This window comes from Pocillopora verrucosa, chromosome 6, assembly GCF_036669915.1.
Source record: "Pocillopora verrucosa isolate sample1 chromosome 6, ASM3666991v2, whole genome shotgun sequence".
Taxonomy (NCBI): Eukaryota; Metazoa; Cnidaria; class Anthozoa; order Scleractinia; family Pocilloporidae; genus Pocillopora; species Pocillopora verrucosa.
The window spans coordinates 13,209,432-13,232,631 of NC_089317.1; the positions used below are offsets into that span (position 1 = coordinate 13,209,432).

The 23,200-nt window shown below is 37.6% G+C and overlaps 1 protein-coding gene across 1 annotated transcript; it reads left to right on the plus strand.

Moving 5' to 3' along the window:
* Nucleotides 1–4,622: 4,622 nt before the first annotated feature.
* Nucleotides 4,623–21,742, plus strand: LOC131799684 (uncharacterized). The gene is made up of 19 exons (XM_066168914.1): nucleotides 4,623–4,650; nucleotides 8,028–8,294; nucleotides 9,924–10,214; nucleotides 11,673–11,984; nucleotides 15,416–15,507; nucleotides 15,704–15,759; nucleotides 16,074–16,252; nucleotides 16,591–16,701; nucleotides 16,813–16,831; nucleotides 16,965–16,995; nucleotides 17,631–17,934; nucleotides 18,108–18,218; nucleotides 18,644–18,834; nucleotides 19,530–19,652; nucleotides 19,890–19,960; nucleotides 20,133–20,173; nucleotides 20,366–20,462; nucleotides 20,548–20,647; nucleotides 21,062–21,742. Exons 1-19 carry the CDS (start codon nucleotides 4,623–4,625, stop codon nucleotides 21,125–21,127), a joined length of 2,490 nt encoding a protein of 829 aa, XP_066025011.1. The 3' UTR covers nucleotides 21,128–21,742.
* Nucleotides 21,743–23,200: the final 1,458 nt, after the last annotated feature.

Sequence of the window (23,200 nt, forward strand, 5' to 3'; positions counted from 1 at the left end):
AATGACAACATGAACCTTCCACGTTCTAAAGGCGTGAAACGGCCGGATTTCCATTGTCAGAATATCATAAATATTTTAATGAGCCTTCTTCTTTCCTAAAGCATTAAAACAGAGGTATTAAATTTTGACGAATCGACACGATTCGTACGGGTGGACACGACTCGTCATTAGAAAAATAGATCCGTCTCACCGGAAGTCGATTCGCAAAAGAAGACAATACATACTTAAGCATTAAATTGGGGTATTCAATATAGACGAATCGACTCGAGTCACACGTGTCGACTCGACTCGTCATTAGTAAAGTCGTCTTAGAAATCGACTTCCGGTATGACAGGTCGACATCAACTGTGACGAGTCGTTCGAATCGAGTCGATTCAACAACGTCTCTAGCCTCCCTTCGTAGTTACTCGCGGAATATTTTCTAAGTTGTCTAGCAAATCGACTTCAGATGTGACGAGTCGACATCAACTGAGACTAGTCGTTCGATTCGACAACATTCACAACGACCCTTAGTAGTTACTTAAGGAATATTTTCTAAGTACCTGGCGAATCGACTTCCGGTGTGACAGGTCGACTTTAACTGAGACGAGTTGGTCGAATCGAGTCGATTCGACAACACCTTCAACCCCTATTTAGTACCTACTTGCGGAATATTTTTTAAGTGTCTTGCAAATCGACCTCTGGTAAGACAGGTCAACTTTGACTGAAACGAGTCATTTTATTCGACAAAGTTTTCAACAATCCTTGACAGTTACTTGCGAAATATTTTCTAAGTGTCTTGCAAATCGACTTCCGGTATGCGTTTCCATCTAATGAGAGATGGTTTATCAGATTTCCGGTATGACGGGACGCATTAACCCGGTCAAATTTTTCCGACTTGCTGGGTTACTGTTGCAATCATTATTTTTCCAATAAGTATAGTCCACGCTGCGTGCTCTCCGTGCTCCGCTATTGAATCAGTGCAAGTCCCATTGATTAATTAAATTCTAAACAAATACCTCGCGTTTTACCTTTTTGTGAAGGATTAAAATTAATTGCAAACGGTTTTTAGGCCGTAAGTCAACCCATTTAATGACGCAATTTTTCTACCAAAATTCATTTCTAAACTAATATTTTTCTGACATTTAAAGAGATTTGAGAGAGAGAGAGAGAGAGAGAGAGAGAGAGAGAGAGAGAGAGAGAGAGAGAGAGAGAGAGAGAGAGAGAGAGAGTTAAAAAGGCGTGGGTATTTGCTACGTTAACTGCGTATTTGCTACGGTAGCAGTTACTTACCTGGTAGGTATTTGCTACATTAGTAGGTATTTGCTACGGTAGCAAATACCTATGGTAGGTATCTGCTACCAACATTGCGTATTTGCTACAGTCGCAAATACGGAGGGTGGGTATTTGCTACAAAAAGTGGGTATTTGCTACCGTAGCAAATATGGAGTGTAGGTATTTGCAATCAAACATGCGTAATTGATACGGTAGCAGGTTTTACTAAGGCTTGATAAACGAGATGTAAGGTTTATGCTGGGATCAGGTGCCTAATTCGCTTTAGGGCCCCGATACCAGAGGCGATCTTTTTGGTTAATTTTTCGATGTGACTATGCCAATCGAGTTTATCGTCTATTATTACACCAAGCGATTTCTTAGCTGTAACCTGGCTCACTTGAGTATTGTTCATTGTAATTGTTGGTGAAGCTGTGAGAGTATTCAGTCTCTGCCTCGACCCTATTAGCATGAATTCGGTTTTGGTCATGTTCAATGTAAGTTTGTTTGCTTGTAGCCAGTTGAAAACGTTTGCTAGGTCTTCATTTAGACAAAACTGAACATTCTCAAGATTACTGCCCGCATATGTAAGGTGCGTGTCGTCAGCGTACATTCTTGGTTTACAATTTGATAAGCAATTTGGAAGATCGTTAATATATAATAAGAACAATAATGGACCGAGGATGGTCCCTTGAGGGACGCCGCATGTCAGTGAGTAGCTATTGGAAAGCGACCCGTTCACAGAGCATTTTTGTGTGCGGTTTTCTAGATATGACTGAAACCATTTGAAAGATTTGCCATGTATACCATAATAGTTTAGTTTCGATAGAAGAATCTGATGGTCAACAGTGTCAAAAGCTTTCTTCAAATCCAGAAAAATCACTCCATTGATTTTCCCGTTATCAATATCATATGCCCAAGAATCTGTCGCTTCCAACAAAGCTGTTACAGTTGAATGATTAGCACGAAAACCTGACTGGTTTTGACATAGAATATCGTGCCTGGACATTGCCTTTGACATAGAATACCCTTTCAAATAGGCATATAACTGTTCATAAACTATCCTTTCAAACGCCTTCGCCACTATTGGAATCACCGATATTGGGCGGTAATTTTTTACATCACCGCGGTCACCCTGTTTATAAAGAGGGGAAACCCTTGCATATTTCCAGTCATCTGGGAACGTCCCTTGGTTAATAGATTGATTGAAAATATCACATATCGGTACACAAATAAGATCAGCACATTCCTTGACCAACCTAGCAGATATTTTGTCAAGGCCCGTTGCCTTTGACTTGTCTAGTTTATTTAAAAGTGAAAATAATTTATTTGGATTGGTGGGTTGGAGCTTAAACCGTTTATCTGTAGCGGTAAGATATTTTTGATAGCCACCACTATCGCAATTTATCTCACTGGCAAGTTTTGGGCCAATATTAGCAAAGTGGTTATTGAATTCGTTTGATAGCTCCAACGGATTATTTATCGTTAATCCGTTCACTTTTAGTGACGCCACTGACGTTTTCCCAGATTTTCGAGAGGTTAACTCGTTTATAGTCTGCCAGGTCTTTCGGGAGTTGCTGGTGTGCTTATTAAAACTATTTTGGTAATAAACTAGCTTAGCTGAGCGTATTTGCTTATTGGTTATATTTCTTTGTTTCTTAAATAATGCCCAATCGTTAGGATCATTTGTCTTGCTAGCTTTGATTTTTAATATGTCTCTATTATGCATAGAGTCTTTCAATTCAGAGGTAATCCATGGAGAACTCCTTGAACGAACACGCATCGTTTTCAGTGGGGCATGTTTGTCAGCAATAGCTAGAAATGTACATTTCCATTGCTGCTACATCACGTTTGGGTTGGAAGACTCATATACATTATCCCAACATTGAGATAGGATGTCATAACGAAAATTTTGACGATCGAAATTTCGGAAATTTCTATATGTAATAGAATTACTGTCCATTAGACATTCCGTTCTGGGCAAGTTTTCTATATACATACACCATGCTATGATCACTTATCCCGATGTGACAAACTCCCGAACAAATGATCTTATTTGAGCAGTTGGTATAGATTAAATCAATTAGAGTTGAAGAGGTGGGTGTTATCCTTGTCGGTTCAGAGATGAGCTGCTCGAGTTCGTAGACAATTCCTGGACCTCTGAGCTGGTTTAAAGACAAATTTTGTTTCATCATATCAAAAAACGCAACTACATTGCCTTGAGAATTAGCATCCATTCATTTGTACACAGTATCGCTGCGGATAGTTTTATGAAAAGCTATTTTTTTTCAATTGAGTGTTGTTAATCAATACTCAAAACGCCAAGTGAAGGCAGCAAAGCAAGAATTGCATGTTCGTACACTGCATACTTATGCGTACTTCTAAATTGAAGTAAATGAAAACGAAATAACAAAAAAACAAGAAACTCTTTTGACAATTAACTTAAGCCCCGGCCAAACGATCGCAACATGTCAACGCAACATACCGAAACATTGTTGGGCGCAACATGTTGCGTGTGTTTGGCCACCGTGTTGCAACATGTTGGGTGTTGCTGGCTCAAGTTTGAAACTGGTCAAATTTGAGCCAACAACACCAAACATGTCGCAACATATCGCAACACGGTCAAACGCACGCAACATGTTGCGCCAAGCAATGTTACGATATGTTGTGTTGGCATGTTGGCCGGGGCTTTAAAAGGCGTATTGGCTAAATACGTCATAATGTTGGATTTACGACGTTAAAATTATTATTTCGAAAAGCTATTATGACTCATAGATGCTTTAATTAAGTACCATAATGCCTTTAATTTTTGCGCGGGTTGTAATCAAGCTTTCCGGCTTGTTGCTGAATAGCTAAAAGTTTGTTTGAGTTTGCTTTGAGACGTACTTTGCTTTTTCTAAGTTTCAAACAGATTATTGGTCAACTAAGTATAAATATGAAAGCATTTTTCCGAACTTTAAATATTACAATCCGCGCAGAGTAAAAAAATTTAAGACATTAAGGCACTACTTTAACAGATAACGTTAAATATATTATGCTTAAGACCAGCCATGTATGTGGAAATTAGGGAACATATGAAAGTGTTCGCCTTTCATTGTTGAGTTCTTGATAAGTTAATTAATATAATATAAAGTATACTTCAATTATAGCGTTCCGTTCGAATGTTAGGTTCGCGCGCGCAAATGAGCGCGTGCACCTAAATGCTCGTTCTCTCTTAAAAGAGCATGGTGACCTATATTTTTCATTGCTAGGTTAACTGCACAAAATGATTATCTTTAAGTTGAAGAATATAAACAAATAATTCTTCAGAAGGAAAAAAAAAAGGATAAAGCTAAAAGCGTGCACAGAACCTTCACTCGAGGATGGAAATTATGACTTCGAGACAACGACTCCTGGAACGTAAGTTTTCAGTCGAGGTAGTTGAAAATGGTGTATTTTTTTCCCCGTAAACTATATATTACACTGTTGCGGAAGTATTTCCTTAAAAATTACTACTTCCAGCTAACGCAAAATGTAACTCGAACCGAGGGAATGACGCAGGCGAGTTTGGTTCATCGTATCTCTTTTTGAGAGAATTGTGACCTATCCTTTTTATTGCGTTTTAAAAACATCTTTCGGGATCTTTTATTTCTGAGGAATCATGATCACCTTAAGGAGCACTAAGGACTGTATAATTGATAAACAGAAGTAGATGGATTTTCTATCGGCAGTTTTAATTTGATTGACGTTAATCATTGGATGGTTTAATCGTTGAATTAATGTATGGTGGAAAGGGTTTAATGAGATTCAGATAGTATCTTAGTTCTTATTTTCACATCCATGAAAGAGGTACTTGATCAGTTTAAGTTAATATGATTGTCTATATGACGAGAGCTTCTCAATAAAAGTATTGTTATCGTTCTTATTTTTTGTTGCTGTAGTATTTTTTTGTACTGATCACTGAGCTGATAATCCATGCTTCAAGCGTTAGTTGATTTTTCATCAACTTAATCATTTAGAGAAAGAGTTCACTGACGCCCACTCTTGAGTTCTAAGACAGAAAATCGTTCATCAATCTTAGTTAAAAAGCGCTCGATATAGAAGTATTCACTCGTTTAAGCGTCACTGTTTAAAATGGACAACAGTGGATACAGAAACCTTTACCGTAGTTGAAACGCAGCTGTAACAGCACTTATTTTCAAACAGAATCAAGGGCTTGTTGAGCTTTTGACTGTTTTTTTAAGCAGGCGAATCAGTAAACTACCCTCGATTTAGTACACACTCGCAAGCACTCATATCATAGCATATAGGACACAGAGTTCGCAGTGTTGCGGTTTGGTCTTTGCCTGTTGTTATGTTTGGATATGCTCGGAGAATTTAAAACCTTTAAAGCTACTCTGTAAAATAGCGCTTAGAATTTTTATTTCACGTTGTTTGTATATCTTAAGTGCAAGCAAAACTGACTGCACACTTAAATCTTTTGTCCGGCGATTTCTCTTTGGCTTAGATTCACCTTGACCCCTTACGAAAAAAAAAAGCGTCACCGTCCTCATTCCCCTAATGCAGAGTTATTTGACTCAATACTGTGATTATAAATTGTTTGTTCTGATCAAATTACTACGACCAACTTTTCCTCTTAATTTCTTCGACCAACTGAAAACGTCTAGGTTTGGAACGAACCTGTGGGCGTTAAAGCCATTTTTCACTAAGACATAAGTGCAAGCATAAGAAAAACGGTAATAGGGGTGTCTACAGCACAAGTATTAGCATGAGTACGTGGCAGTGAAGACGCGCACAACACAAGCAAAAGCGTGAGCACAAGCAGAACGAATGTTTTTGTGCTTCTTGTGCTTGCGCTTATGCTTATGTCAAATGAGAATTTGCTGCTGTAAGCACGGGCATTAGCATGAGCGAAAGTCCGCCATCTTGTTTTACTGTATCGAGAAGGTATGGAACCAAAAAAGGGTAATTATCAAATCTGCCTATGTCTATGAGTTTATGCTTGTGTTCAGGGCGCCCTCGCTTCCGTCATGCTTATGCTAATGCATGTTCTTATTTGTTCTAACAAGTCTTAACTTCGACGATCAGCCTTAGAGCCTATTTGCAACGTAAGTGAGTATTTGCTCCCTCCGGACTTATTTCTTTGAATTAAGAAAGTCCAGAATGTGCAATAACATGCCAGGGCAATCGAATCTTTTGCAAATTTTCCGAGGCAATATATCCTAGCACAGAATCCTGAGAGATTAAAAAACAATGGATTTTTTCGAGAAAAACCGTTCAAAACACACATAAACAGAAAAATAAATTGCTTGTTTAATTTAAAATAGACCACGATGCCCGATTTGGAAAGACGCGAATTGCGCTTCTCATAATCCAAAGTTAGATTTCTTGTCCGTTTTTTCGTATTTAAAATATAACAAGATATTTCTTCAGCGAAACACGAAAGTGGGTATTTGCTACAAAAATGCGTATTTGTAACGAAATTACATTTTTTTGGAATAAATTTGTTTTAATGTATAAATTTGAAGTCAAACAAGGTGAAGGCAATCGTTTATACAAAGCGCTGACCTTCTATGCAAAAAAAGCGTCGCAAGAAACTAATCGAGGGGTTTTAAAAGGCAAAAAAGGTGTGGCCACCTTCAAAAAATCCTGTTCAGATTAAGGTCGAGTTTAATTGTTAGCTAACAACAGGATATTATTCAAACTAAGCTTGGCAAAGAACCAAAAAATATTTCAGATTGATGGGGGGTTTGAAGGCATTTATCCTTACCTAAATGACCTTCGGATTTGGCCAAAAGCCGGATTTTATTTTAAAATTTAGGTCCGCGTACCGCAGAGTAGGTAGTTGCTACGTAGGTGATATAAAAAAGGTTATAGAAATGTTATATTCCTTAAAATTTAGTTTCTGTCTACAACAGTCGAAGAATAAAGTATTATTGTTTAAGACAATGCCTTTTAAATCGCTTCCTTATTAAATTAAAGGAATTAAAATCGTAAGTAGAAAAAAAGTAGCAAATATCTACTTATAGATCTAAAGAGAGAGAGAGAGAGAGAGAGAGAGAGAGAGAGAGAGAGAGAGAGAGAGAGAGAGAGAGAGAGAGAGAGAGAGAGAGAGAGGAGAAGAGAAGAGAAGAGAGAGGATTAAAAAATTCTTTATTGGCTTCAGGTCATGACTTACCTCTTTGCTCAAAAATAATGCCCAGCTAGCTAAACGAAATTTCTTAAAAAGAATGGCAGCGAAGGTACGGATGACTCTGCATCTCACGATAAGTGTTGCTATGCCCGTATGCAGAGATAGGAAAATACTGACCGCGCTAAGAAAACCATCAGATTGCAGGATTTTTTGGCGTTCACACTAAGAAAAAAATGAATACACCTTATTCTGGTTGCGAATTAATTTTTTCCGAGCCCTGAAGAGGCGAGAGAAATATGAGAAATATGAGCAATGAACAAAATTTCCGCTCGTATCAGGTGTTAAACTCTCGATTAATGGATTTATTATTCCACTATTATATCGTATCGGTCGGATGAGGTGTTCCTTCTTGCTTAAAAGTTCGCTTCTTAAACAGCCAAATTAAAAAAAATTAAACAAAAAATTAAAGTTTGGATCATTCAGGGCGGCCAATATGTGGCTACGTATTTTTAGCTTGTTTTAAAATGTAATACTGTGGTATATTTTGCCGGTTTCATTACTTTATTTGGTAAAATGACACAGCAGTGGAATGACAAAGCTCGTTACTGTTCTGATTGATATGAAGCATTATTCAATTGCTTATTGCATTGACATTTATTCTTAGACCCGCCTACAATTCGAAATGTCACCACGTCATCTAAGAAGTCTTGGACTGGCCAGACAGTGACTTTGAAGTGTCTTTCTGATGGTGTTCCTACACCAACACTCTCTTGGTACAAACCTGAAGGAAGTGAAATAAACAATGTCACAGCTACGGAAAACGAAGTAAAAGTGCCACTCAGGGGTGATCAAGATTTTGGTCATTACAAGTGCATTACTGCCAATGGACTTATTCCATCTGATGAGAAATTGATAAAGATAAGTCAGATAAGTAAGTCAATGAGATCAGTGTATTTTCATTAAAAAGAAAACTATATATGAGGTCAGCATTTTCTTTTGCCTTTGCTCATTATCACTGTTTCAGTTGCAGTAGAAGTAAAACCCAAATTTTCTTGCAAAGTATTGGACAGAGTAACTCATTCACTTTGTACATCTCATTCGATGATTTAACATTTAATACGTGCGGATATTTTGCAAGGCCCATAGTGGTGTGGAAAAAATATAAGCCTATGTTAAACCATCGAGTAAGGGATTTATCATTCTTTCATTTACTAAAAATTTGTCCGCTTAGTTTTCGACATACTTCTTACGGCCTTATCTGAGCGTTTCATTCGCATTTTTCCCCTCTTTAGCAGCATTAGACCTTCACATGTATAACTTCCAACAGTAGACCAAACACTCCAGCATTGTATTAACGCGCTTTATTTAAGAAACGCTGTTGTAGTTGCGGTTGTTCAAAGCGGTTAAAACTAAAATACAAACAAAGAAAAGAACGTCACAAAGTGAACTAAAACGCAACGGAAAGTTGGGCCAAAGCAACACTTACATTTGTTAGGAGCTGGGAAAAAACTGCACTGAAGCGGCGACGAACTGTAATGTGAAATCTGGCTGCCGTAGGGCGAAAAATGACCGCGTGGAAATGGCAAGCGAAAAGACACTGACCCGAAAAGGCTTACACGTCCTTTAGATACTAACGAATATATTACAATAAATTACTCGACTAACACGCTAAAATACATTCCGCACACACGACGAACTAACCTACAAAAATCCCAAAGAGCAAAAACAAAAGACGCTAATAAACGGGCGTTTAGTTCTTTACAACATATTTTTCGCCTCCGTTACCCCAATGAGGTACGACAGAATATTACTGGAATTATGCCGGATAAAGTTAGCCCGATCTTTTAGTGAAAAATGCACCCATATTTGTTAAAAAAATTTAAAGTAAACTGAAGACAACTTGCCCTTTGGTAGCATTAAACACGTTACAAAAGAGCATTGAACTTCAGGCAGGTTGATGACATCTTCACAAGCGAGTATCCTTAGGAAACTTCCTCAACCATGGACTATCAATTGTTCTTCTTTTTATTAACCCTTGGCTGAATTTATCCGGTAGGTACATTTATGTTCATTAATTTCAGGTTGACGCACTCAGCGAGTGAACTATGGGGATTTACCTTCACGAGTTCACTGACAATGAACGAGAAATTTCAAGCCTCGTGCGGTTTTGAATATTCCGAGTTCATTGTTTGTGAACGAGTACAGGTAAATCATGATAAATCACGAGCCATGAGTACGTTAACATTTTTATTATTCAAATTGAATACACTGCACAAAGAAACACTGCTTTGAAACCACTATATACAAGGTAAAGCAAGCCATGGTGCAATGACAATGGTTTGTTAAATTTACACCACGGCTATGACACTGCGATAACGATGTCAAGGAGGTTGTTTCGTCACAACCCAGTATCACGTGGTACAAATCATCTAATCAGAAAATCGGAATTCGAACAGTGTATGAAAGTTGAATAATAAACTGTGAGAAGACGTGGACTTGCATTCATCCTTAGTGTTCTGACAAAACTCAAAATAATCTCTTCTCTTATGGCACTATGTAGAGAAACCAGGGAAAGCATCCATCAAATCAGAATCAGTCATTCAAGCAACTTCTATAATAATACAATGGGCTGCACCAGCAGATGATGGAGGAAGTCCGATCACAGGATTCCAAATGATCTTACAAAAGGATGAAACTGAGATAAAAAAGGTTAATATCACCGATCCTGGGACGACAAGTTATTCGTTTCGTGGTTTGGAGAAAGATACCAACTACACAGTGAAACTGTTTTCCAGAAATTTTGTGTTCGAGGGAGATCCTACTCTGTGGAACATTAGGACCAAGTTTAAAGGTGAGGAATCAAAAGTGATGTCGTGACTGAGCACTTAACACCAATCATTTTTTCGCCAACTTAGATTTGTTGTGAGTAACCCAGTTTTAGCAATGTTATCTGCTTGCCGCATTATAAGATTTTGGATTTTCAGCTTTTGTCCCCTCCATAGTGGCCAGTTTCCTGTCCCTTTGTGATAATTGTTTTAGAAGTGCCTACGTTTGAAAAAGCATAATAATCAACAATGAAAAAATAATGAACGTAGGTGAGAACAATAGACAACCTACGCGGTTACGTTCCGTAAATGTTAGCTGATTTATCAAGTATTGTTTGCCTTACCGTTTTTTTTTTTTTTTTAATTTTTTTTTATTTTCTAATGTTCAGGTTTCAAAATCTGTTATATGAATCAGCAACAACAGCCGCTAGATAGTGATCTTTGGTTGGATACATTTTCCCTAAACTCTTACCGGCCCTATTCAGAACGCCCTATAACCAACTATCCCGTTAGGCAGTGAGACGATTTTCACACATCGTTTGACCAAAGAATTGAAGTTTGAAGAAATGAGCCTTTCATGAAAATTGCTTTTAACATGCAAATATTATGAGGAAATCTCGTCAAACAGTTTGTGGACGGCCTCGAAGAATCCTCCGTATATATTTTCTTTAAGATGAGAAATAGCTTGTTTTCATTTCGCAGGGATAAGGTGAAACCAAAACAATTAAGGTTGCCGTTTTCAAAAAAGCTTCTTTCGAATCTCATCCGGCATATATCTCACTCAACGAAAAAAGTATTGTGGTAACAGGTGTCAACTTAGTAACTGAAGTTGAGCAGCCGTAACATGGCAATGAAGTTCATCGCTTAAGCGCTTCTTGTCATTGCCTCCTCGACTGACAACCCCCGTGGAGAAAAAAGTTTGTTGTCTCGGCGGAAGAACTCGCGCCAGCTTATGTTTGCAGAAGAAGAATCACAGGCCTGGACACTCAAATGGCTCGAGAAGCGGAGCATGCGCACTCATTTTTCCGCTGTGTCATTGCAGAGTGCCTGTACTAAGTCATGCGCGATGTCAAACTTTGAAAAGCAGAATATAGTTGTACACGAACTGAGATCCTTCCTTTAATTACGTGACACAAACGAATGGTGAATTGCGACGTCGTCTATGCATCGGTCTTTCATTTGATCTCGTGTAAATAGCAATTAAATGCCAGTAGAAGTCAGTGTGTCGTTCAAATTCACCTTGTAAATGCAGTATTTGTCTTAGGCAATAACCGACCATCATTTTAGGCTTGTCATTATCGCTTCATCTCAATACTTAACTTAATTTTGCTTGCCATACACTATCGTTTCAAAAATATCCCAAAAAAATCCTCGACCAATTTACAGATTATTTAATCATTGATAATGGTGTGACCAGGTTTGTAACAAGAAGTTATATAATTATTGAAAATTTCACGCTGTTGGTGTTGTTGACATCAATCTAGGAGCCCCAGATGTGGTCGAAATAGACGAACTGCCAGATGAAACAACAGACGATACAATTACCCTAAAGTGGAAGGAGCCAGAAAGTAATGGAAAAGTAATAACCATGTATACAGTGTACCAAAGAGTAGTGACTGATGGGAAAGTTGGACAGTGGACAGAAATAAAGAAAATCAGAGATGTTTCTGTGAGAGAATTGAAAATAACGTTGGAGAGAGGAAAGGTGTATCAGTTTGCTATTACTGCAACTAATGAGCTTGGTGAAAGCCTAAAACAAGAGAAAGCAAATATCCAGCAAGTCAAAGCAAAAGAAGGTATGTTCAAATGAATCTTACTTTCCCCTTTCAACGGTTTATCCTTTTCTTTACTTAGTTTTCAAGCACTCTCCGTGTCATCAACATCGAGGTTTTTACGGGTGAATTCTTCGCTTGCAAGAACCTGAATCAACGAGAAAAATTTTACTTACGTCGCAGTTGATATTTGTATGCCAACTGCAAATATATAGCATATCTGTTAACTGTCATTGGCTGGCACACACAGATATTTTAAGTAGTTTACTGACACATGCTGATCTGAATCTGGAAAGAGAAGTCTGCAACACTTACGTTTTGTCTTCTCACATTTAAATTAACCGCTTTTTTCTTTTCTTTGCCGTCATCAGTTAGTTGATGCCTCTCTCCCGCAAAAAAAAAAAATCACACTCCCACACTGAATTCCGAGAACTCTCCTGTCATTTTCACCACCACTGCACACTTTACTCTTCATACCGATGAAAGCGACTTCGCACTTAGCTTCCTCTGCGCACCGTAATTTCGACACCAGATTACTGAGCCGCAAGAACTCAGAAGTGGCCTGTTGTCGGCGATTTCGCTTTAGCTTAATTAAGAATGTATGATCACGCTGCCTCACGCAGAGAGGTTGTCAATCTTTTCAGAGATTTTCTTCGGTGAAGCTACAGAGCGTGACACAAACTTCCTGTCTCAAGGTCATGAAGGGGTCTTCATTTCCTTAGCTCTTAGTTCCTAGTTTTCGGGGAATTTCGTTTTCGCTACAAGCGTAGTTCGCTTTCTCTTTGTTGTTGACCTCTTTTTAGTCTGTTTTCTGGAGCTCTTTCAACCTTCTCACGTTGGTCTTCGCATGATATTCGCCATTTTACTTCAGCCTTTTCTTGTTCTCTATCGTCTTCCCCTCACTGTGTTCTACCTATTCTTCGCCCTATCAAACCCCATTTTGCGTTTTTCTCGACTCGCTCCACGTCTTTTCAGTTCTTTCTCTCTTAGGTCGCTCTCTCTCTCTCTATTTCCAGTCTATTTTCACTCGAGATCCTTTCTCCATGAACTTGAACTGTCGTAATTTCTTCCGTTTGGAAAAGCTTTAGCTCTGAGTATCGTTGCTTTGCAAGTTCATTAGAGATTGCAAAATACCAAGAATCACTTTTCAACAACAACCTCACCAGTATGATTTCCCGCTCAAAACACGGGTTGCGAATTCTTTCCTTGCGCTGCTTCACATCCTCTAACCAACATGAAGCCTTTCTAGTTTTCTACAAACATCTTTGAAGTCGAGTCTAAAGTCTCTTGTCGTTATCAAGATTGAGATGAGATATTCTAGCTCTAGCTTGTCTTCGTTTAAATCAAACTTTAGCAGCGCATGAAACAGATACAAGACAAATTTCATATTTCAGCGGCCAGACTTGCCATGATCATTGAAATTTGGTTTAATGAGGACAATCATGAAACACGAATAATCAAAAGAGAAGAATTGAGAAAACAGGTTGAAGTGACTATTCTTTTAATTTAATACAAAGTTCACAATAACGCTCAATGAAATATCATTTCAACCGACGCTGATATCATACACGACATCTGAAGAAGAAAACATTATTTATCCTGAACCTGTGCGCACTCTGATTGCCTTTCATCATGGTCGCAAAAGAAAAACTGATGCCCCGTTTAAATGGTCAAGATAGTTGACGATAGTTTCAACTATCAAGCGCGTTTGAACACGAACTATCATGCTCTATCATCGCATTTCATCAAATATCATGTAGTTTGGACATGTTCAAATTCGACATGATAGTTAATGATAGTTTTTGTTGTTTGAACAAGAGGAAGATAGTGAATGATAGTGGTTAGGTCAGCAGTTTTGCCAAAAACGGGCTCAAACCGAGATGGCAAATGGTAAAATGACTAAAATAGCCGTCGAAATTCCCCAGAATGTCTCGTAGTTAATTCTCATCATTTCCTGGTAGGCTTCAGTATCTTTAACTTGTAACTTCTTGACTAAAATTTCAAATGTCGCTGAAATTGCTGACCTCAGCGTGGACCATATTTGTGTACAATTACGCGATCTCATTGGGTGGTATTTTGTCAACTATCATCCACTATCATGAACCGTTTGAACACAAACTTGATAGTCAGCGATGTGAATGAAAGTTGAAACTATCGTTCAGTTGTCTATCATCAACGATCGTGATCGTTTGAACGGGGCTTAAGTCATTTGCATCCTGTTGCAGTCGAGTGAACATCTTTTATGGAAGACAGAATAGCAAGAAATGTATGTAATGGGAATTCACTGTCTGTTTCCGCTCCTTCGTTAAAAAGGAAAGTTAAAAAGTGTTGAAGGGCCTGTGGGCTCTCGTAATTCTTCCGCGAGCAAATTCGTTCTTAGGAGGCAACTAAAGAGATTCAGAAAGAATCGAAACAGCAGTCTTGCTTAAGAATCTTCACGAACGGCAGCAATTACACTCTCAGCCGATGGCTGTGTGAATAATATCGAATTCAGAAATTACATTCCGAGACGGGACTTATTTATAGTGACAGGGAATCGACCCTTGACATGCAAATGTATTACAAAGAGATAGAGTCACCCACTAGGCGTAAATAGGGGGCTGAAACTGAATCTGAGGTCGCTACGTTGATCACTGTAGCAGCGCTACTTTTCCACCAGAGAGGAACTCGATTATTTTTTAACTGCTGTCAGTTACTTTCATCCAGCTCTAAAATAGATCTGGGAAATTTCTGACACCTCCTTGGCTTCTCTACAAGTCAAAGTTAACAGATGACGGTCTATGCATTAGTGGGTGTGCTGCAGACCCACGGAGTCTCATGGTTTTGTCATCTTCAAATCAATTACATGTCAAGAATACCATTCCTTATTCTCAGTGTCTTAGGCTTCATTGCCTATATATTGACAGTTCTGATTTTTTAAGATATCAGAGGCAATATGCCAGTTCTTCAAAAAACCGTGGCCATCCTACCTTTGTCATTCAAGGGAGTCTTTAACAACTGATCGAAAGTCGGCAATCCACAAACGTCACAGTAGGAAGAGAATGATCGTATTCCATTTTAGCGGCACAATCACGCAATAAGACCTGTCCTTCTAACAAATTTAAATTACTTCAAAATGATCCAAAAACTGGTATATTATTTTTGCGTAAAACGGACAACTGTTTGGTCAGTATAATGTTAAGACTGGCTCTACCAATGTAATCTATTTCATAACTTGCGGTTATTTCAAAAAGTTATACTTCGGCGAAAAGGAAGACGACTAGGGGAACGATTCTGAAGACACCATCGTGACGCAAAATACAAGAAAAACAATATCTCTCAAATTGGCCTCCCATTCGTATATTTTATGCCAGTGTTCTTTTTAAGTAAAGGCTTTATACATGAGTTCAAATGATAATTCTTGTGCAAACAAACAAACAAAAGTTCATTTTAAGTCGTATTTTGTTTTTCTCCAGTTCAAACAGTAAGCACAGAAGTTTACCTGACAGCGACAATACAGGAGAACTGTAGTAGACGTTCGGAAGTTGCTGCGAAATTTCCAGAAATGGTTAGATAATCTACTTGATCCATATACTGGAGTTTAAGGAATACTGCCACGAGATTTATCATGAAAAGTGAATCTTAATCAATCTGTTCTTGAATCAAATCTTAATATTTCTGTTAAAAAAATAAGATATTCTGAACGATCTTCAATATGTGACAAGCATTTGAATATACGTTTTTTCTTCATATGTCCTTTTTAGGCCTGTCAAATTGCCTTCAGGTTTGGCTGCTCATCCGCAAACACTGTGAACACCAGGTAAGGTACAGTTTGTTGTTCTACACTGAAACAACAAATGCAAACTCAAATTTGCCTTCTAGTAGGGGAAAGGAGCTTTATTTCAATGTCTTGTATTATAGTTGTAAAAGTGTTTTTTTGCTCTAGCAAATCTTATTTAATACAAGATAATTTATGTTTGAAGTATATTGTCTTTGATATTGTCTTTATTTACCTTGGTTTAATACATTGGTTAAATCTCAATATATTTTAACACTTAAAAATCACCAAAGTTCGAACGTGTGCGATGATACTCTTTGCTCTCTCTCTCTCCCTCCCCCCCACCCCTTATCTAGGTGTGGCAGTGTTGTTCTTGACTTTATGATGAGGTTCAATCAAACTGTAGTCGTCAGCAATGTTTTGATTTTCCTGTCGGATGCTGCAAGGCAAGACAAATTCAGAGGTTTTATAGTCAATCCAGACTCAATTAAACAAGTTTTATTACCCACAGATGGCTCGGAAAGCACAGCAAAAGGTAAATTTTACCAAGACATTGTTCAATGTTTACACGTATTCTTCCGAAGATGGACTTTTTATAATTGTATTCCGTATCTATTTAATTAAACAACTTATTCTGTGACTGATACACTTCCAAGTTTTCGTTGTTGTTTTATTTAATTAAACAAACTCTTACTCTTAAAAATTATTTTAGAGAGAGTAGCACCTTACTCTTCCTTCGTACCAAGCCAATTAGAGTTAACGTTTTCCGGTCACGAACCTATGCTATGTAGTGAGAGCAGTGTATCGACCAGGATCAGTGTAAATGTTGTTTGAATGTTATTTCATCAAGCTTTGCAAAATGAATCATTTTAGGTCCTGAGGAATGTAACTGCCCATCCAACAACGTCTTGTTGGCCGTAATTGGGGTTCTTGCCTTCACAGTCCTTCTTCTAATTATTTACATAATCTGGCTACATAAGAAAGGTAGGTAAAAGAATCATAATCTATGTTTGGTTGCAAGATTCTTTTTCACGCAAAAGCAAATTTTTACTCACGTTTACATCATTTTTATTTTTTCCTTTCGTTCTTTTTCAGGCGCTGTAGGGAAACAGAGGTAAGAATTTTCTGCTAGTTGGATTGTGTCGATGTAATGTGCCCGATATGGTTTCATCTTAACACAAAACTCCAATAAAAACTGATGAAATTCTTAGCGTTTTATAATTATTTCTATGCTTTCTCAATTGTAGGACTTATGAAGATGAGAGACGTGTTTATGACGTAAGTAAATGAGAGGGAAAAAATTTGTAGTTCTACATAAAAAAAAGCATATTGCATCAGTGGCAGATACAATGAAATAAAAGAGGAAGTTAGGCTCAATAAGGTCTTTGTCCTGTGATCATGTCCTTTAGCAAGCCACTCCATGGATTTTCCTTCGATTGTCCCTGGTTCAACCGCTTGGTTTCACTTCACAGATCGCTAGTTGGTCTGCACCCGGTTGATATTTGCTTTCTAAATAATAGATTTCGTGCATTTTGGCCGTCGTATTTTCTTGATGCCTTATTTTCTAAACGTGAGTTTAGGAGCTTGGTACTGCAAGAGTTGTTTCGTGCGTTTATTTGTCAAAATATTGGACTACCAATCGACAATCTTCACGTTGCAGTTTGTAGCTTCGACGAATATGCTATGAGCCTCGATCACTCTATTGGACATGATAATTTCAAAAGCAGAGAACAAAATGTTAGTAATAATAAAGACAAGAGGTTATAAACTATTTATAATCTCTTTTCATGGAAGAATATAAACATTTGTCTGATAAAAATGGGTGAACTGATTTTTATAACCATGAGGTACTTTTTACTGGGATTAATAACAGATTTGGATATGAATACCTTAACAATGTGTTGGTTTAATAGAATGAAACATTATTAGAAGATATCGAACCAAGTCTACCTGATTCAAGAAAACTCACCCAGCCTCATGCGGAATACATGGATCTCATAGAAGTCAACAAAGATAATAGAAAAGCACAAAGTACTCCTCCAGGTGCTGATTACGTGCCTCTTCATCCATTAACACGCTGCTGGGAAGTTCCTAGACATAACGTGACCATAGAAAAAATCATTGGTAAAGGTGCTTTTGGTCAGGTTGCCAAGGGAACAGCAGTAGGACTTCGAGAGAGTCCTGAAACGACCACAGTGGCTACTAAGATGCTTAAAAGTGAGCTCTTGTACTGTAAATTGAATGAGTCTTGGCCTACAGACATTCAGGAAATGTTACCGGGTTACTGTAATTATTTAGCTATTTGCCATTTCATAAGTTATGTTGTTATTCCGACATTTCGCATATTATTCCCGTTAACCAAATTTTACTTCTTGTTTTTAATGCTCCAGCAAACGCTACTGAATCGGACAAGAGAGATTTGATGAAAGAACTTGACACAATGAAACAGCTAAAACCACATCCTTACGTTATTAAACTTCTGGGATGTGTTACTGAATCTGGTATGCTTTGGTTATGCGGGTCTAATTTTGCTGTAAACATTTTTCTTATGATTTACTTTGTAACGCTTTCTCGTCATTGATAATTTGCCTCAGTGGAAGGGTGACCGCTTCGCAATTGAGCAAAACAAACAACCATCGCATAAGGTAATTTTATCTTGTTTTAGCCAACACAGACGTTCCTGGATTTACTGATAGACTAAGACCGAATATTTGCCACTGAACAGATCATTCTGTTGTAGAAGCAGAAACGCTTTTTGTAAGGGAATAATTGGTTTGTACTTTCTTATGAGACCGTCGCATAGTTTTTCTTGTTTTCATGCGATTTCTTCAAAAGTGTTGACCATGACTGGGCTATTCATCTATTTCAATTACTGCTTTTTTTTTAAAGAAAGTAACATATCAATAAAATTGTTTAATTTCTTCAGAACAGCTGTTGGTTTTGATTGAATATGTGCCTTTTGGGGATCTGCTGGGTTACCTGAGAAAGAGCCGTGGATTAAAAGACACTTACTACAAAGACCCGGATATCAAACCACAAACAAATCTGACGTCACAGCAGCTGATGAAGTTTGCTTGGCAAATTGCTGATGGAATGAGTTACTTGTCCACAAAATCTGTAAGTTAGTTAAAAACACAAAAGACAAACAATTCTAAAACCTTCTCGTAAGGTCTATCGTCATGTTAAGCTCTGTCTGGCATGGAATATTATGTCTTCACAAGATCACGCCTGGGAGATGCAGACGTATTCTTACCGTCTTGTCGAAGCTATTTCTTTAAGGCCAGGAACCCTCCCGATTTTGATGTCATCATGTAAGTTTTATTTCAATGTGAGAATGGCGATATTTGTGCATCGTTGCAAGTGTACCCCATCGAAATAAAATATCTGGGTTTTTCTCGTGTGAGCAAAGGCAGAGACGTGAAGGAATAGGATCTTTTAAGATATTCAGCTTAAACTGAGTGTACAACAAATATCCATTTTAGTGACAAGGAAGAAAAGGAATTAAAACTTCAACTTAAAAAAATCGTCTTTGGTCGCTAAACTACTTCATTACAGAATCCTATTTTGATTAAAATGTTAAGGTAAGCGTTCTTTGAAATGACTACGTATTGCAGAAATAAAGTAGTTTGCTTCTCTTTGGAATATGGAGAAGTTATTGTAGTAGTTTTAACTTTCTGCCATCTGGAAGAAAAAGAAATACACACACCATATTATGTTGCTAGATATTTCTATTTTCCTCTCTGAACCATTTCATTTCAGTTCTTTTTCTTCTACAATCGCTAATTTTTGCTCTTACATCAATTCTTTCTTAGATCATTCACCGAGACCTTGCGGCCCGTAATGTGTTGGTTGGACAAAAGGAAATGTGTAAAGTGACAGACTTCGGAATGGCCAGAGATGTGCAGCAGGAAAATATTTATGAACGAAAGACAAAGGTAATCAAGAAAAAGGGAAGGTGAGGGCGGTATCACATTTCGTTCACTTTAGTGATCTTTGACAATCGTTGTTGTGATTGAGCTGATATATTCCTGATTTCGATTATGAATTCCTTGGGACCCTAATGAAACTATCAGCCATGCGTTTACGAGTACAATTTTAAATATCACTATTTTTGACTACTTGCTTCCTATAATTCTCGAGCCGTTTCACAAAGTGATATTTAAAATCTTTAGGGCCGTCTTCCCGTGAAGTGGACAGCTTATGAGGCCTTATTGTATGGTAAATATACCACCAAAAGTGACGTGTAAGTATACCTGATTATTACCCGTAGCAGTTTATCAAAAATGTTATCAATTTTAATCAGGACTTGAATTCTAGTGATGCTTTGTCAAAGAATACATATATTTTATTCGTCGTATATACTGTTTATGTCTATAGTCACTTAATTTATATTCGTTTGATTTGTCTTTCTGCAGATGGAGTTATGGAGTTCTGTTATACGAGATTTTCACCATAGGTAACATCGAATGGAATTTTATGAGGCTCTGCAGATGTTTTTTGCTTTATACCATGTTCAATTAAACAATGCATCGTGTTCAGTCAGACAAACGTAATGAGCTTCAAACTGCATCTAGTGACAAAGGTGGTGTTTCATTGAAGGTCGTTTTTTTGTCACATTTATATTTCTATGGTCTTTTGGTTCTTCCAGGCGGTTCACCTTACCCACGAATGGATGGAAGAAAAATTGCAAACTTACTCCAGGATGGATACAGGATGCCTAAACCACAACACGTCGATGAAAAATTGTAAGTTTTCTTTATTTACTTGTTCTCCCTCGTCGTACAAGGAAACATTCTTTAAATCTTTAACAGATTATTTGAATAATACCAGGTATCAGATCATGATGAAATGCTGGAAGAATGACCCAGACGCAAGACCAACTTTCACTGAATTGAAAAATCAGCTTAAGGACATGGAAACCCTACACAAGGTCAGAATTTTTATCTATATGAAAGTTTTTTTTTCACGTAAGACCGACTGGCTTAGGCTTAGCTAATTAGGGTTAAACGTAACAGCATTGAGCCTAAATAGCGTAGTAATATGTACTCATCTCTGTACTTTTTTCGAAGTCTGGAATGCATCTTTTTGTTATGTCACTGAAGCTAGCACTCCACGAAAAACATCAAAGAAGTGAACTTGAATGTCTCAATGACACTTGATGGTTATTTAAAAGATCATAGGATGATTACAAAACTGCATTGAGACGCACAAAGAGTAGCAGACGACGACGCCATAAAATACTTCCTCCTTGAATTTGTTTTGGTGTGAAAACCTGACCACTTGTGAGGATAACAACTTAAAACTTTTTTAATGATGCTGATTATTATATTATTTTTCTCTGCAGAAGCTAATTGACATGAGAATGTACGACAAGCAGTTGTATGCAAACGTCGAGGATTTAGCAGTGTAGTTAGATACACGTCCACGGCGTATGACTGGCTAACATTTTTAACACTTCGTCCAGACAAGTTTCAGGGATTCATCATCGTTTCCTCACCCGCTTACTTGGTAGAAATAGCCATGTTGCGTTTAGCAGTTAGGCTGTTACACTGTAATTCAATTGACTTCATATTCTTAAAAGCTGAAACGCTTCTGTAAGTTTACCGATAAAGGTTACTCTCATTTTCTCTTTAACATATTAAGTACTTACATGTATGCCTCGACACAAGCGTTTGAGTTCCGTTTATTTTCTGGCTCAATTCTGAGGTGATGATGAGATCTCGCTCTGAAAGCCATAGTTGTGTACAATTTTAATAAATTGCTAAAAAATTTTTGCCGCAAAACCCGTTTGTTTGCAGGAAAGCTAATCGTGCACATAAATTGCTTTCCCCAAGACAGCCTTTACCCGCGATACCAACTCGAAATACTTTTATACGGTATTCTAATCAAACTTATACCTGGCACATTACTTGTGCAAGAAATTTTGTTGTTTGGCCCGATAGTTTTCGCGTACTAGATACTATTACTCAACGAAACTGGTCGTAGGTTCGTGTTCAAGTCTTTTTTTTCTTGGATACGTTGCTAATGTAATAACTTTCAATTTTTTATATAATAAAAGTGTTGAAAAGTTCTGAGTTGACTCTGTCTGCATAATGATGCCGTATATGAGTCTGTTGGTCATCAATACCATACATTCGTCAAACACGGTGATTTTCCCTTCCACTACATTCTTCGCTGAAACGACAGCTAGTTCTAAAATCGCAACACAAAAAGCGATGCAACTAAACGATGTCGCACTGAATTAATGGACCTCCCGCCAAACTCAAAGGATCAAACCCTTAATTTCATTGATACTGAGAGGTCGCGTACATGCTCTTCAATAAACTCAAAGGGTGCTGTTGATTTTTCTTTTTTCAAATCATAAAAAATCATTCTTAAATCCTCATTCTTAACAGTGTAGCACATGCCATATGACTGCCTGATATGTCATTTATAAATCAGTATCAGCATGATGCATACCAACGTAAACAACGGAACAGTATGTCGTATGAGGGAATTGCAATAAATCTGTTTCCATTAAACTACAAAAACTTCAGAATCGTGCTGCGTGTATTTTGACCTCTTCTTCATATGATGCCAAAACAGATGATCTCTTCGTTAGACTAGGCTGGCAAAAACTTAATCTCCAATGAAAATTGAAAACAGCCACTATGGTCTATAAATCTCTTAATGGTCTCGCCCCTGATTATCCGAAATCAATGTTTACTGATCAGAGTGCAATATCTGCCTATTCTCTCAGGAATTGTGACGGCAAACTAGCTGTTCCACTCCCCCGCACCAATTTTCTAAAAAACAGTTTCAGCTATAATGGTGCTGTGATGTGGAACAGTTTACCTACCAATCTGTGGCAAGCACAGACTATTGCTAGTTTTAAATCCAGCCTCAGGGGTTTCCTTTTTGATGATAAATAAGTTAATTAATCACACGGCATTCATGGAAAGCAGGCACTTCATTTTTGTTTTTATGCTGTTATTAGATTTAATTAGTAGTAGATTAGTATCTTAACAATGTAAGATACTAATAACAGATACTATCTTAACAATGTAATTAATGCAATTTTAGTAATTACTTTAAGTCCTGATGTTTTATCCGCGTATAAATAAAGTTAAATAAATAATAATAATAAATAAATACATACCTCTCGCTTGACTACGTCCATGACGGCACCACACAAGATCAGTCGTGTTTGCCTATTTTTATTATGGTTTGCTTCACAATTTATTTTTCTGCACTCCAAATTAGTCTTACACTCTTTTGAATCACTTTTTTTCAAGAATAGGTCTACATTTACTTTTTTTTCATTTAGTCTTGTACCTCTAGCTGGTACTACTGGCTAGAGGTACAGCTTGCATAGAGTACAAACAAATGTCAGCGGCCATGTCAGCCGACCCGACCTTGATTATATGTAGTGGCCCTTAGAAAAGAATCCACTGTTGATAAAAAGGAAAGAGGAGTTGAGAACTGTCTGTTACAATTTATTTTT